Source organism: Heloderma suspectum, chromosome 1 (assembly GCF_057233095.1).
Source record: "Heloderma suspectum isolate Gila_16-S chromosome 1, 16-S_ref, whole genome shotgun sequence".
NCBI classification, from domain to species: Eukaryota; Metazoa; Chordata; class Lepidosauria; order Squamata; family Helodermatidae; genus Heloderma; species Heloderma suspectum.
This window is the reverse complement of record NC_139458.1, coordinates 114122791-114138494: the sequence shown is the minus strand read 5'-3', so window position 1 is coordinate 114138494 and position 15704 is coordinate 114122791. Positions and strand designations below refer to the sequence as shown.

The 15704-nt window shown below is 47.0% G+C and overlaps 1 protein-coding gene across 10 annotated transcripts in view; it reads right to left on the bottom strand.

The window, feature by feature from the left end:
* The window catches only part of IRAG1 (inositol 1,4,5-triphosphate receptor associated 1), a 131001-nt gene that overhangs the window by 73768 nt on the left and 41529 nt on the right, over positions 1-15704 (bottom strand). For 8 of the 10 annotated variants that reach the window (XR_014790715.1, XM_084853996.1, XM_084854005.1 and 5 more), the window contains one exon: positions 7701-7851. The exons of 1 other annotated variant lie outside the window; for it this stretch is intronic. Coding sequence is in view for 3 of the 9 variants with exons in the window: in XM_084853996.1 (XP_084710122.1) it covers positions 7701-7851 (151 nt within the window). In the remaining 6 variants the exon portion in view is untranslated. Of the gene's footprint in view, positions 1-7700; positions 7852-11370; positions 12314-15704 lie in introns of those variants that run through there. One more of the 10 variants, XM_084854036.1, reaches the window with a different exon arrangement.

Here is a 15704-nt window from a genome sequence, read left to right as displayed (position 1 = left end):
CAGACCCCCGACGCTGCAACCAACCTTGGCTCAGGTGAGGTTCTGGGACCCGGGGGGATAGCACCACCAACCGGTTGGAACCAGCTCCCACCATACGGGTGGTTCCCCTTTGCAGCAGGGATGGGTTGGCCGTTTCACACCCCAGCAGGGGGTATCTCAGGGTTCCCTTCGCCGGGTCTACTGCCCCACTGCCCAGGATACATGCTCCCAGCCCACAGCTATGCCACACCATGTGGGGCCGCTCATGTCGCTGGCACCCCTGTGTCTCATGGGGTCTTGGGCCCTGCTTCAAACCCTCCTTGTGGGGTTGAGGGGGGGAAAAATCCACTACCCCCCAGCTGCTGAGCCTCATGCAGCTAGCAACAGGGAGGATCCTCAACATGCCCCATCTACCATGGCTGCTTGCGCTGCCGTATGGCGTGGCCCTGTAGGCGCTCTGATGAGCCTGGGGCGAGCGATAAGGACCCTTACGCCCACATAGATAAAGGGGCAATCCCAACTGAGGGGACATCTACCCCGCTGGGATACCACCTATTTCCCGCCACTAGGGAGAAAATTCTACGGGGAGACTTTGTTGATGTCTTTTCCCTGCTATTCTGGGAGTCAGAAACAAAGGAGGGGGAGAAATCTGGCGACAGGGATCTGGAGAGGTTCAGGCGTAAGAAGGTGGCCCGCACTTGGGCCAACTGGCTGCCCAGCTTCTTAATCTATATGGGTGTCATTCAGCAAAAGCACCCAGAGCGTGGTTGGGTCCTCAGTATTTGGATATCATATATAGGGCCTATACTGAATACGAAGGTGGAGCTTGGCTGGCCTACGACGAATCTTTTCGTATGCGGGCCGCATTTGACCCCACACTGTGCTGGGACGCCAAGGATCAGGATCTTTGGCTGCAGTTTATGACTCCTGCCAGGCCAAGTTTTGGTGATCGGTCAGATAGTGGGCACATCTTAGCTAAGCTGACGCCCACCTCAGCCCCTAAGGCTGGGGTGGGACATGCGGTTCAACACCGCGCGCTCTGCTGGGAGTTTGGCTCCAAGGGCGTCTGCTTCAAGAATCCATGCCGATTCCGCCATGCATGCTCCATTTGTGGGGAACAACATGCCTTCATTAGCTGCCCAAAGGCCAAAGGTTTGCGGGGCCCAAATCGGGAATGGCAGAGTGGCAGGAAGTCCGGCGCCGGCCCTCAACCTCCGCCAAAAGGGGCCCAGTCCAATTAAGTTGGGGCCCCTATGGCGCCTTTTGAAGCAATACCCGCGCCAGGATAATGCCCGCTATTTGGATGAGGGATTTTCACTGGGTTTCAGGATTCTGTTTCTGGGCCAACGCCAGGCCCAAATGTCCCAGAATCAGAAATCTATTGCAGGTTTCGAACAGTTGGTCATGGATAAGATCAATAAGGAGGTGGCCGCGGGGCGAGTCATTGGCCCATTTGATTCCCCCCGTTTCCCTGATCTCAGGGTCTCTCCATTGGGCATCGTGCCAAGGAAGGCCGCGGGTGAATACCAGCTGATCCACAACCTGTCCTTCCCCAAGGGTGGATCGGTGAACGACGCCATCCCTCAGCACCTATGCTCGGTCCATTACACATCATTTGACACGGCAGTATCCATGGTGAAGGCGCTGAGCCCTGGTGCCCTCATGGGGAAATGCAATATTAAATCCGCATTCCGCCTCTTGCCAATTTGCCATGATGACTTCGACCTTCTGAGATTCCATTTTTTCAGTAAATTTTATGTCAATAGGGCCCTACTCATGGGATGTTTGGTATCCTGCGCTATGTTTGAGAGGTTCAGTTCCTTCTTGGAATGGGCTTTGATTGATAAAACCGGGTCCCATAGTATCATGCACTACCTTGACGACTTCCTATTTGTGGGCCCACCCGGCATCCCCCAGTGCACTTGGCTAATACAGGAATTTTCCACCCTTGCTGAGGAGCTGGGTGTACCTTTGGCGGAGGAAAAGACTGAGGTCCCTTCCCCCACTATTAAGTTTCTGGGCATTGAACTGGACTCTGTGAGGCAGCTTCGTAGGCTGCCAGCTGACAAACTGCAGGCCCTAAAGGATAAGATTCTGCACATGCTGCAGTCTAAGAAGGTCATGTTACTGGCCCTGCAGGCTTGTCGGGTAATTGCCCCTGGCAGGGCCTTCCTTAGACACCTTTGTAATGCCATGCGGGGCCTGCGCTCACCACACCATCAGATTCGGGTATCGTCCGCCATGAAGGATGATCTGTTTGTTTGGCTGCATTTCCTCAACACGTTCAATAGCATTTCCTTCTGGAAGCGCGAGTTATTATTAGAAGCAGAACTGCAGATACACTCCGATGCACGGGGCTTTGGGGTTGTGTTTCGGGACAGATGGTGTCACGCATGGTGGCCGGCGGAGTGGCTAGATCTGGGTGTGAGAAAGGACCTTACCTTCTTAGAACTCTTCCCAATATACGTTGCTGTGCATTTGTGGGCAGCCCAGCTTTCTAATTCCGTTGTGCACTTCTGGTGTGACAATCAAGCCACCTTCCAGGTCATTAATTCCTTGTCATCTTGCAACGGCAGGGTCATGGCTTTGGTCTGGGCTTTCATGTTGCAGTGCCTTCAGTGCAGTATTTTATTCCGTGCACGGCACATTCCCGGCATGGACAATGCCTTAGCTGATGCATTGTCACGTAACCAGGTGCAGCGTTTCCGAGAACTGGCTCCCTGGGCACGTGCCATACCGGACACCATGCCAGCTGCCCTTTGGGAGATTGGCTGGAAGAGACAAAACAGGCTATCCTGCAGTCCTTAGCCCCTAGCTCAAGAGCTGCTTATGTCAGATCAGGTAGGGAGCTCTTTTCCTTCTGGATGGCGGCACATCTTCCACAGTGTTGGCCAATTCTGGTCGATCACTTGCTTCAGTTTTGTGTTGATGCCCACAGGTGGGGTCTAGCGGCCTGGACCATCGGTAGAAGGCTTGCTGCACTTGCCTTCTGGTCTAAAATGAAGGGTGTGGTGGACAACACTGCAGACTTCTGGGTCGGCGGGTGCTTCAGGGTAGGGATGTACGAAAGTCACTTACCTTGAACGAAATTTGATTTGCGGTGGGGGGGAGGCGCTCTGTCCCTCCCCCCGAAATTCTGGCCTGGGGGGGGAGGCACTCCGTCCCTCCACCCCCGAATCCAGGCCGGTCGGGCCGCAAAAGGCGGCAGCCATAGCCACCGCCGTTTGCATCCCTGTAGTCAGCCGTGATAGGCTACGTAAATGTTTACATAGCCTATCACGGCTGAGTAAAAAACAACAACCTGCGCGTACGCAAATGGCGGCGCCCATGGGCGCCGCCATTTGCATTCCTTATTTTGGCATGTCTAGCCTACGTAAACATTTACGTAGACTACGGCGAAAATAAGGGGAACGCAAATAGCGTAGACGCTACGCTATTTGCGTTCCCGTTATTTTTGCTGTAGTCTATGTAAATGTTTACGTAGACTAGACATGCCAAAATAAGGAATGCAAATGGCGGCGCCCATGGGCGTCGCCATTTGCATACGCACGGTTTTTTGTTGTTTTTTTTTACTCAGTTGTGATAGGCTACGTAAACATTTACATAGCCTATCACGGTGTTTTTTAAAATCTAGCCGTGATAGGCTACGTAAATCTTTACGTAGCCTATCACGTTTTTTTGTTTTTGTTTTACCTGGAAATGGCGGCGGCGGCAGCCAGTCGGAAGACCGGCTGCCGCTGAGCCGCCGCCGAGCCACTGCTGCCGGAGCTGCCGCCGCCGCCAGGAAGATCCGCCTAAGGTAAGTCCCATCCCGGGGGGGGCGGGGGGCCGTTCCACCACCGATTTCGGGGGGCCGAATGCGCTGGCATTCGGCCTCCCCGAGATCCGTGGTGGAACTTTCGTACATCCCTATTCACTACGCCTCTGTTCAGTGGTTGGGCAGACGTGGGATGCGTTGGGACCGCCTCCTGCCCATGTTATTCCAGCAAGGGCTGGTGAAGGTTCCCCTGCAAATTCTGGTGCTGCACTTAGGGGGGAATAACTTAGGCCTGCTGAAGGGCAAGGCCTTCATTCTTCAAGCCTGGGAGGATTTGCGACTGATTTGGCATCGCTGGCTGGGAATCACCATTATCTGGTCCAACCTGCTACCCAGAGTGGCTTGGAAGGATGGCTTGGATCCTCGTGCCATGGATAGGGCCCGTAAGAAGGTCAACAGGGAAATTGGGAACTTTCTAATCAAACAGGGCGACCGGACCATCACCCACCCTGCCATTTCTCCTGCCTGGGGGATGCTCTACAGAGCAGATGGTGTTCATCTCACCGAACTAGGCAATTATGTCTTTTTGGCTGATCTGCGAAGGGGCATTTGGGAGTGTTTACGGCTCAGGTGGGGGGAGGGCGAGTAAGCAGAGGCTTGTCGCCCTCCTGTGGCGGCTCCAGGCAGGCACTCTGCTGGGGGAGAGGACAGGTGGGCATTCATAGGCACCGTTTCAGGTGACTGGTAAGGCCCGAGGCTTCTGGCTCTGGGTTTTGTGGCCCCAGTCGGGAGATACGGCTTACCTCTGAGGCCAACCCTACCCTCCTCACCCACTCGGGTTCTGTGGCCCGAGCGGGGGTAACAGGGGAAGGTCTCCCAGCCCAAAATTGGGTATGTCTGATTGGAGGGTGATGGTAGACACCTTGCCCCAGACGATGAATGCCTCACTCAACACCTGTCATGCTAGTTTTGTTTGCTGCATGCCCGCCGGTGCTTCCTTCGCAGATTGTAATCTATCAATAAACGTGGCCCTATTTTATCCCAAATCTATTTGTGTCGTCGCGTCATTTCTCTGCCCTGTCCACCCGCAAGTGCTCCGTCTGATGATCAGAGAGATCTGGCAGGGACAAAAGGGGTGAGATGCCTTTACATTCAAGTGTTATATAACTAGTTAAAGCCCATCAGATATTACAAACAGAGAAGGAGAAGGCTGAAGAGTTTCCTCAAATCCATTATGGAGGAATTGGTCTGATTTCAGCTTTTGTTCCACCCACTACAACAGCAACGGCATCAGAGATATGTGGGATGATGAAGACTTCTTCCATCCATCTCCCACTGTTTTGCCTACCACTGAGGCCTTTGCTATAGGCCTTGTCCAGCTACCTCAAAGTGACCATATGCTGCCTCTTTCCCTTCCCTCCTGAACCTGTTTCATGTTTGTTTGTGGGAATTTTTTTAGAAACATAGTGTTGCCTGCTCAATAATGCTACCTTCAGAAGATGGCAGGGGGGTACTGTTCACCCATAGTATCCCTGTCAGTGCTAGCTGGGCAGTTCAGTTTAGGGGAGATGGGAGGGTTTGGTCCCAAATGTGGTATCTCCAGTGGTTCTACTGTTCTCCATAGCAATGAATAGCAGCCATACATTTATATGGAAGGAAGTGGGTGCATTTGATGACAGTATTCCAGCAGCTAAATCTATTCCCTATTCTTGGTGACTGTAAAAGAATCCAGGATGTGTTTATTAGCCACTTCCTTTTCCCTAACGTTACCGGAATAATAATGACAATATCTTAGGTATACCAGCATTCCTATACAAAGGGCCAAGTGAAAGGTAACCCCCTTTGCCGTTCTTGGCAATGTCTGCAGAAACTTCATCATATTTGATCATATTTGAACAATCATGTTAAACACATTTAAATTAATAAAAATAGCTTTGACAAGAACTGAGGCTTTTAAAACAATATTACTGAAGTGCCAAAAGCCCCATTTGTTCTTAAACCAGGGAAATAATACAGTAAAACAGGGGTGCATAACCTTTTTGTCTTTGAGGGCTGCATGTGATGCTGGATTGGCGGTTGGGGCCTGCACACAAACACAGATTAAGTGGTGGGGGAAACAGCAATCTGTATGAGGATCTCAGGGGGAAGGACTAGGGAGTTCAAGTGGTGCAGAATTTGGCAGCATTGGCAGAGTCAGGGCCACCCTTGGGGGTCACAGGTTGTGCACCCCAGCAGTAAAGGCTACCTGGGATATTTCATTTTTCCTTGTTCTACTGATTATTGCTCAAACTATTAGTAGGAGTTTTTTCAGCTATCCCTGAGCAGATTAAAATCAAACAAAAGATGGTAGTAAGAGCCGCCCATTGAAATCAATAGAGAAAGATGTTAACATGGCTGGGATTGGGCACTAGTACGTGCACACACACACACACACACACACACACAAAACCCCAAACAACCCAGTGAGGACTGAGCAAGTTTGGTGGGCATGGTATGATAACTGACTTTTAGTGATGGATGGGAATGGACTGGCTAGGCCCTTCAGTAGAAGCACTCCACGCTGAAACATTTTGTTTCAGGGACCCTCTTGTGTATACTAATAGAGAGTGCAATCCTCCGAGTGCTGTCCTTATATAGCCAAAACAGCACCATCCACACACAAAAAGGGAGGCATCAGCAGGCTTAGGGCATCCCCAAGGTTTGCAGGTTTAAATACATAACCTTTAAGGGGAAAAAAGCTAAAGAGAGGGAACTCCTAAAATAGCCCAATGAAATCTGAGCATGCTCAGTGGGCACAGAATGCTCACTGACTGTGGGGAGAGGTACAGAAAAAGCAGGTGGGAGGAACCATGTAATGGAGCATCCTGAACAGGAGCACTCCGCACTGCAACATTTTGTTGCACGTCTCACTTATTAAGAGCATTATAAACATGATTTTTTCCATTTTCAATTAGCACCAGAACTGCTTTTACGTCTGCTTAATTATGTAAAGCCCATTCATTATGGAGATTGACATGCACCTTTTCTATATTTACTAATGAAGGCTAGATTATATGCAAGGAAGTGGAAAACTGACCACAGAAAAAACAATTTCTGAACAAGATGTGGGAAGTTATAGCCTTCAAAAATTTTTACTTGCTTGTCAAAGATCCAATGTGAAATCTGAAGAAGTAGCACTCTTGAGAGTGGTAGTGACATATTTTTTTCTTCATGACAACGTTTTGAATTTAATTGAACATTTAGGATGTGTCTTTATTCTAGTGGGGTATATCAATATTCAAAGCAACTTTTTATTGTAAACTTGCACTGTCAACACATTGTTTTAATTTTATATTTTAAGGCAAAGTGGCCCGCCTCCAGTAAAATTAGCAGTGGTGAAAAATATCCTCCTTTCAGTAGAGGCCACTAGTGTGTAAACAGTCCACTCATCACAGATGTCAGGCTCCAGGCTCCACAAAATTTTTCTAACCTGGCCAATTTATTGTTGTAGTGGTATCTAAACATACATATTTTCTGTCCAAGAGTGAGCAACATTTGGCTGCATCGTTAGTTGCCATAGGAACCTATTATGGATTGCATTTGCTATTCCAAAATCAAGGAGATATTTTAGGAAGGGAACGGGAAACAAAGGGAAATATGATGCCTCTTTATATTTGCCATGCTAGTACACTTTTTGCTTCCCAGAAGCAGCTCTTTGTTTTCATGCTGAAGTGTTTTATTCCAGCCTTATTAACTGCTCATTTCAGCTTTGCTCCATTAACTGCCCATTCCTTTTAAAATGCTGCCAAATAGGAATTTCCAATAAGTTTAATAACACTTTTAAATGAAACATTTTGGGGTATTAAACATGTATCGTTTCAGCAACAGCATCTCCTGATACAGTGTTTATTGAAAAAGGAGAGTTTAAATTTACAAGTTATTTTATTAAGACAATACTCATACAACAAAAATAGGTTCACTTTACCTTTTATTGTTTTGCCCATGTTCTGTTTTATAGGTGTGCCTTTTCTTGTTTAAGAGATGTTCTTTGGATCCCTGCCCCTGGCCCAGGAAGAACAGATTAGGAAACGTCCAACATCTCTTTCGAGTCGAAATATGTTCTAAATTCAGTGCATCTATGAGTAACATACAATATTTGAAGATGAGAAACTAGGAGGCAACATTGTGTCTTATGTAATTTGCAAATGCTTTTTTGCTATAAAGTTTAAAGTTGCACTAACAAAAAATTCCATTACAGCTTATTTTAAAAGTACAAGTTAAATCCAATCTGATGTAACCTGACATTTGGGGGAAACAGCAGCTTCAAACATACAGAGGAGGAGGAGGAAGAGAAGGAAGATTCTTTTAAGAACAACTAATTCTGAAAAGAAGTTTATAAGATTATAGTTTTTGTTTTATATATATGAAGATTTTGCCTGCCTTCTTCCCTTTGAAGACACTACAGGAGGAAGCAGGTTAAATGGGAGAAACCAGATGTCTTCATAAAGTACATTTGAACATACTTAAGCTGGTCTTTGTTATGTATGCTACTACCCAATACCATCTGTTTGCAAAAATCGGCACTAAAAAAAACGGCATCTGCCTTTAGGCATGGCAGAGAATTCCACCACGGATCTCAGTGAGGCTGAATGCCAGGGCATTCGGCCCTCCAAAATCCATGGCGGAACGAAGCCCCCCCACCCTCCCACCCCGCGAAATGGGCCTGGAACGGAGCACCTACCTGCTGCCGTCCATGCTGCATTGTGCACAGCAGCCGTGTCTGCAGCCACCATTCGCTTCTTCCATATAGCTGTGATAGACTACGTAAATACTTACGTAGCCTATCACAGCTAACACAGGGACACCATTTGCATCCCTGCGGAAGCCGTGATAGGCTACATAAGTATTTACGTAGCCTATCCCGAAAACAAAAACAAAATCCAGCGAACGATTTTGCCATTTGCGCCCCTCTGTTTTGCCGTAATAGGCTACGTAAATATTTATGTAGCCTATCGCAGTGGGGAAAAAGGGAACACAAATGGCGGCCGCCGTAGCTGCCGCCATTTGCATTCGCTGGTTGTTGTTGTTTTTTCATGATAGGCTACGTAAATATCTACGTAGCCTATCACGGGCCAGCGTAGGGACGCAAATGGCACCCCCTACGCAGGACGCCATTTGCATCCGCACCAGCCCAGCAGTGGCTGGAGGCCCCGCTGAGGGTTGGCCCAGCCGGCAGCTCCGCAGCCTGGCTGCGGAGCAAAGCCAGCCGGGCAGGATTCTGGGGGGGAGGAACGGATTGTCTCCCCACCCGTTGAGGATTCTGGGGGGAGGAACAGATTGCCTCCCCCCACTTGTGGAACCCGGCGGAGCCAGGTAAGTGGGGTTTCGTACACCCCTATCTGCCTTAGGGCTAGGCAACATGGGGTCTAATAGACCAACTGAAGAGCCAAAACACCAAAGACAAGAACACTGAACCTGAATCTACATGAGTATAAAATGTTTGTGGGAAAGGAAGATGGGATTTAGACAAAGGGCATCTTTACATCAGCCTAAAGTCCTACATTTAAAACAGGGCTTTCTGCTGCCATTTTAAATGAAGGATCACAATGACTCCCTTTTTCACCCACCTCCTTTTGCCCCTCCCCTTCTCCCCTCCTTCTCCCCATATCTGAGTCTTCCATTATCTTTCATTGATCTTGCTCCTCTTCTTGCCACTTTTACTCTTTTCACAGAGGGAACTCAAGTGGAACACAAGTGGGGTAATTTGATAGCTCATTATCTATGATCTGTTTAAAAACAGAACAAAGGGAATTTAGTGCAGGAGATGCTTTGAATGATCACGGTGTCGTGTAAAGAGTCCGCAAACTGCTGTGAAGGAGCAATCTCAATTGCAGGATAAAAGCTCAGTGTGAAGGAGACCTTTATGGGATTTGCTCGCAGGAAAAATCAACAAGCAAGCAAACACCAAAAACAGTACTATGACCTCCCCCCTGTCTTTCCCCTATACCTCCATGATTTTTTTGGCAACTATTTTTGACTGCACACATATGGAATTGCACAGCTGTGAATTACCACACAATCAATTTTTAAATCTCCATCACTGCATGCCATCAGAGCTGCAATCAGCAGGCTAAAAAAAAAAAGGCAACTGAAATGGCAACATGTCCTCCCATTTCTCCCTCAAATGCAGCATTCTGCTGAAGTCTGTGTTATGTTCTTGCACTGCAAACACACACAAAAACACAAGTGACCTGTCAAACTCCTCCTATGTCGCCCACAATTTGAACACTGTGCATTTATGTGTGGAACTCGATCACGTTATAAATGCAGTGGATACTGTGCTGTATTCATTAGTGTGTACCCCTACAGCAACTATTGTATTTAGTAAGTAATATGTTTATTGCTTAACACTCTTTTCCAACAGCACAAGAGACGACTCTACACATGGACATCACCAGATGGTCAATATCGAAATCAGATTGATTATGTCCTTTGCAGCCAAAGATGGAGAAGCTCTATACAGACAGTAAAAACAAGACCTGGAGCTGACTGTGGCTCAGATCATGAGCTGCTTCTTGCAAACTTTCGGCTTAAATTGAAGGATGTCCAATGACACACATTTGGGATAGGCTCTTCTTCTCCTTCTAGTTACATTTTCTTTATTTTAAAGAACTATTACATTATTGTGGCTACTTTACCCCAGGTAATAAGCTCCAGGCACAATCAGCTGCTTTTAATTTATCATGGGGGCAACTATGGCCACGCTTCTTTTTTATAAATGTTTTTTCTTTGCCTCTTGCCTTTTCTTTCTTTTTTTTTTTCCTCTCTTCTCTATCTGTCTGCTACTTTCTCTATTCCTTCTTTTCTACTTGCTTTTGTCTTTCTTTCCTTGTCATCCATTGGGAACCACACTTAGTATTATTTGGAATTGCAACTAACACTAATCTGCAAATATCACATATATTTTATGATATTTAAGAAATCATAAAATATACACAACAAACTTTTTCTGCAATTTAACACAATGAATGGAAAACACTTCTTGCATGGTAAGGCATGATGGAGCAGATCCAGCAATCATACTGGTCTTCTGGCTGAAAGCTCAGGGCTCATTAAAATCAAGGGACGGGCATACCCACACACGCAGAGTTCTAGGTCACCATTTTTGCATCGGCAACTCTATGCTGCATGAGTTCTGGCAGAAGGAAATCTAAAAGTTATAGATCAAACTCAGCCTGCTGTACACTGAGCTGACTACAAACATAGACACACGGTCCACAGCGATGAGAGTTCAAGTTTATCAAAAGCTTCATAGCACTGTCCATGGCAAGTTTGTGACAATTTAAAATTTTAGTTCATGTGCAGAGTGTCTCTAAAAAGCCCAGACATTGATGGAGGCAAACAGAGAAGGCTCTGGGCAATGAAGATGCGATGTTTCCAGCAAAGGCTCTCTACTTTTGCATGAGTTTAAAAAGGGAAAGTGTGGCCCTACACCCCTTTTGACAGACAAGGGCCTTTAACTTTTTAGCAAGGCCTCTGTCTAAACAGAGCGGCACAGCTCAGCTCTCTAGCCGTGACGCTTTAACCTGGGCAACTCCTCTGTAAATTTTATTTTACTTCTGTCAGGTTCTCTCACAGACATTTTAAAAACTTACTCTTTTTTTTTTCTTCTAACCTGGTACACGAAAGCACTGAAACACTGAGTGCCGAAACTCAGGACGCTGGGGGGTGATGGGCATCGCTTTATACTTGCATTTTTCAGGCAGCCATTAATCTTCGGGGAGGCGGTGGGGTGATTTGCAGGACTTCAAAGGCAGGCTTCTCAGTTTGTTTGTATTTGTAAATCCCAAGCTCAAAACAGGACACGATGAGGTACAGGGCCACCAAATTCTTGCTTTGGCACGGGCAACAAATAACTCGGGTTAGCTTTCTTCGCTGGGGTCTCAAACAGGAAAACAGTCTTAATTTAAAGTTGTAACATCACTGACAGCGTCAGCCAACCAGCTACACAGATCTCATTGTTTTTCAAGACAGTTGCTCCAATATCTTCTTTTCTTCTCAATCAGGTTGGGTCTCCCAGCTTACACAGTTTATTGCAGCTTCCAGGAGCATGGCAGTAGCGTGATTTTGGCTTGGCCAGGAACATGCTGTCTGGTTTCTCGGTCTCTTTAGCACACAACTTAGGCAGTGTAACACTGGACACTCAAATCAGTGAGATTTCTTAATTGCAGGGAATCCCACGGCAAAAGCTTAATGGTTACGCTCTTCAGAAATCATATAGCTGATGGTCAGTAGCTACAGGCTCTATGCAATTTTAACACAGTTCAAAGCTAAACACGGTTACCTTGACAGAGATCTTCAACGTGGTCTTTCCGCTTCATTCTGCTTTGGGACAGTCTTATGGCACACTTTTCACTCGAAGAGGGGTCTAGCCTGTGCTCTGGGGGCTGATTCTTCACCTTTATTTTCTATTTTGCCTTCATCTTCTGGGTCTTCATTTTCAGTTTCCATTTCTTAGGGATTTCATCTCAATTAGGCGAGGTGATGATGTTGCACAACTCAGAACGTTGTGGGCAATTTTCCTGCCCCCCCTCTCTCGGCGCGCTAGGCTAACAGCTACTTTTTCGGCCTTACACTCTCACGCTCCCACGCTTTGTTAAAAGCCAGACTGTCCTGCAACATTTTTCTAATTAACAGCCTCAGATCTTGTTTTTTTTTCTCTCAGCTCGACCTTGAGCTTTTTGCTGTTTTCTCTCTCTATTCTGAATCTTTTTTAAAAAACCTTTTTCCTTCTTTGTTTGACATACATCTCAAGGGGGTGCAAGGTTTGCTTCCCCCACCACCCATAGCCTCCCTCCTAAATTGAAGACAGACACAATTAGGGAATGGGAATTGGTCAGTGAGTAAGGGGTCTCACTGGCCGACACAAGAGGATTTTTCACACCACGCACTTTGCTACTGGCCTGGGCACCCGGACGGTCAACGGTATGCGTCAGAAACCGCAGTAGCCACTCACACAATCATCAATCTCTCCACTACATCCATATGTCCCTGCCACCCACTTTTCCCACTTTTTACCAGAGCGGAAAACGGCTTCCCCAGCTTCCTCAGCTTCCTACTGAGTACTGGCGTGCTAGGTACTGGCGCCCACTCGGGGGTGTGATCAGGCCCCCCTTCTACCCGCAAGGAGTAGGTTCTTTTGTATACGTATACCACCAACACTGACCTTCTTCATAAGGCGGGGCCCTCTTTTTTTCTGCCCAGTGGCCTTTCTCCCTAAAGGCGGGGCCCTCTTTTTCCCATATACTTGCCTTTCTCCTGAAGGCTTCCAATGTGGGTTTCAACTCAATTGCAGCTGCGATACAGGCAGGGCTCAAGTTCCTTCCTCCGCTTCCCAAGGTTCTCTTGCCGCTCGCTGCCGTTTGGGCGATCCCGGTGCAGGCTTTCTCCCATTCACTCAACAAAAAGGTCGGTGGCGCCAAGAAAGGGAGGCATGCGCCGAGCTCGTCTTCCCGGTGCGGCGATCAAGAGCAGGCAACTGCCACCTGTCTGGCTCAGAGCCTGCCACATCCGAGTCACGGCACCATTTATGTTGCAGAACCCAGAGTCAGAGAGACCACGGAGTGAAGGAAAAAGAGATTCTTTATTTAACGCGCGGGCTTAAGGCTGGAATCATTTCCAAAGAGCCAGAAGCCCCGATTTACATTAGCACATTGGTTTTATAGACATTGTGACACATATGAAACGGCTCCTCCTCCCCCTCCCGCATGGGGTTGCAATCCTCAACATTTCTTCTCTTAGCACTATTGTTTATAATACAAGAACTGGGTTATAGGGTAGCCATGATAAGGAGAGAACAGAAGAGAACAGCAGAGAACAAGATATACAACTGTATGACCTTTGACAAGATAAGGAATTCCTGTGTCTCGTCAGCTTACAACAATATATTCAAGGGAGAAAGAGCTCAGCAAGAACATGAAGCATGAGACTGCATGAGGCTACTTAGTCTGATCCCCGATATGGCTGCTACAAAACCATTCAGGTATGACCTAAATCATATCCCTGATGAATATACAGTGGAGGTAAGGAATAGATTTCAGGGATTAGACCTGAGAGACAGGGTGCCTGAGGAACTATGGACGGAGGTCCGTAACATTGTTCAGGAGGCAGCAACGAAATCCATCCCAAAGAAAAAGAAGTGCAAGAAAGCAAAGTGGCTGTCTGATGGGGCTTTACAAGTAGCTGAGGAAAGAAGGGAAGTGAAAAGCAAGGGAGAAAGGGGAAGATATATCCAACTGAATGCAGAGTTCCAGAGAATAGCAAGGAGAGAAAAGAAGGCCTTCTTAAATGAACAACGCAAAGAAATCGAGGAAAACAACAGAATGGGAAAGACTAGAGATCTCTTCAAGAAAACTGGAGATCTCAAGGGAACGTTTTGTGCAAAGACGGGCATGATAAAGGACAAAGAAGGCAGGGACCTAACAGAAGCAGATGAGATTAAGAAGAGGTGGCAAGAATACACAGAAGAACTATACAGGAAAGATCTGAATGTCCCTGATAGCCATGATAGTGCGGTCACTGAACTTGAGCCAGACATCCTAGAGAGTGAAGTCAAGTGGGCCTTAGGAAGCATTAGTAACAACAAAGCTAGCGGAGATGACAGTATTCCAGCTGAGCTATTTAAAATCCTAAAAGATGATGCTGTTAAAGTGCTGCATTCAATATGCCAACAAATTTGGAACACTCAACAATGGCCGCAAGACTGGAAAAGGTCAGTTTACATTCCAATTCCAAAGAAGGGCAACGCCAAAGAGTGTTCAAACTACCGCACAATTGCGCTCATTTCACATGCCAGCAAGGTGATGCTCAAAATCCTACAAGCTAGGCTTCAGCAGTATGCGAACCGAGAACTACCGCAAGTACAAGCGGGGTTTCGAAGAGGCAGAGGAACCAGAGATCAAATTGCCAACATTCACTGAATCATGGAGAAAGCAAGAGAATTCCAGAAAAACGTCTATTTCTGCTTCATTGACTACACTAAAGCCTTTGATTGTGTGGATCACAACAAACTGTGGCAAATTCTTAAAGAGATGGGAGTACCAGACCACCTTACCTGTCTCCTGAGAAACCTGTACGAGGGCCAAGAAGCAACAGTAAGAACCAGACATGGAACAACCGAGTGGTTCAAAATTGGGAAAGGAGTACGACAAGGCTGCATATTGTCGCCCTGCTTATTTAATTTATATGCAGAGTACATCACGAGAAATGCCGGGTTGGATGAATCACAGGTCGGAATTAAGATTGCCAGGAGAATTATCAACAACCTCAGATACACAGACAATACTACCCTGATGGCAGAAAGCAAAGAGGATCTAAAGAGCCTCATGTTGAGGGTGAAAGTGGAGAGTGCAAAAGCTGGTTTGAAACTCAACATTAAAAAAACGAAGATCATGGCATCTGGCTCCATCACTTCCTGGCATATAGAAGGGGAAGAAATGGAAGCAGTGACAGATTTTATTTTCTTGGGCTCCAAGATCATTGCAGACGGTGACTGTAGCCATGAAATTAAAAGACACTTGCTCCTTGGGAGGAAAGCTGTGGCAAACCTAGACAGCATAGTAAGAAGCAGAGACATCACCTTGCTGACAAAGTTCCGTCTAAACAAAGCTATGGTTTTCCCAGTAGTAACGTATGGCTGTGAGAGCTGGACTGTAAGGAAGGCTGAGCGCCGAAGAATTGATGCTTTCGAACTGTGGTGCTGGAGAAGACTCTTACGAGTCCCCTGGACTGCAAGGAGGTCAAATCAGTCAATCCTAAAGGAAATCAACCCTGACTGCTCATTGGAAGGACAGATACTGAAGCTGAAGCTCAAATATTTTGGCCACCTAATGAGAAAAGTCACTGGAAAAGACCCTGATGCTGGGAAAGATTGAAGGCAAAAGGAGAAGGGGATGGCAGAGGATGAGATGGCTAGATAGCATCACTGATG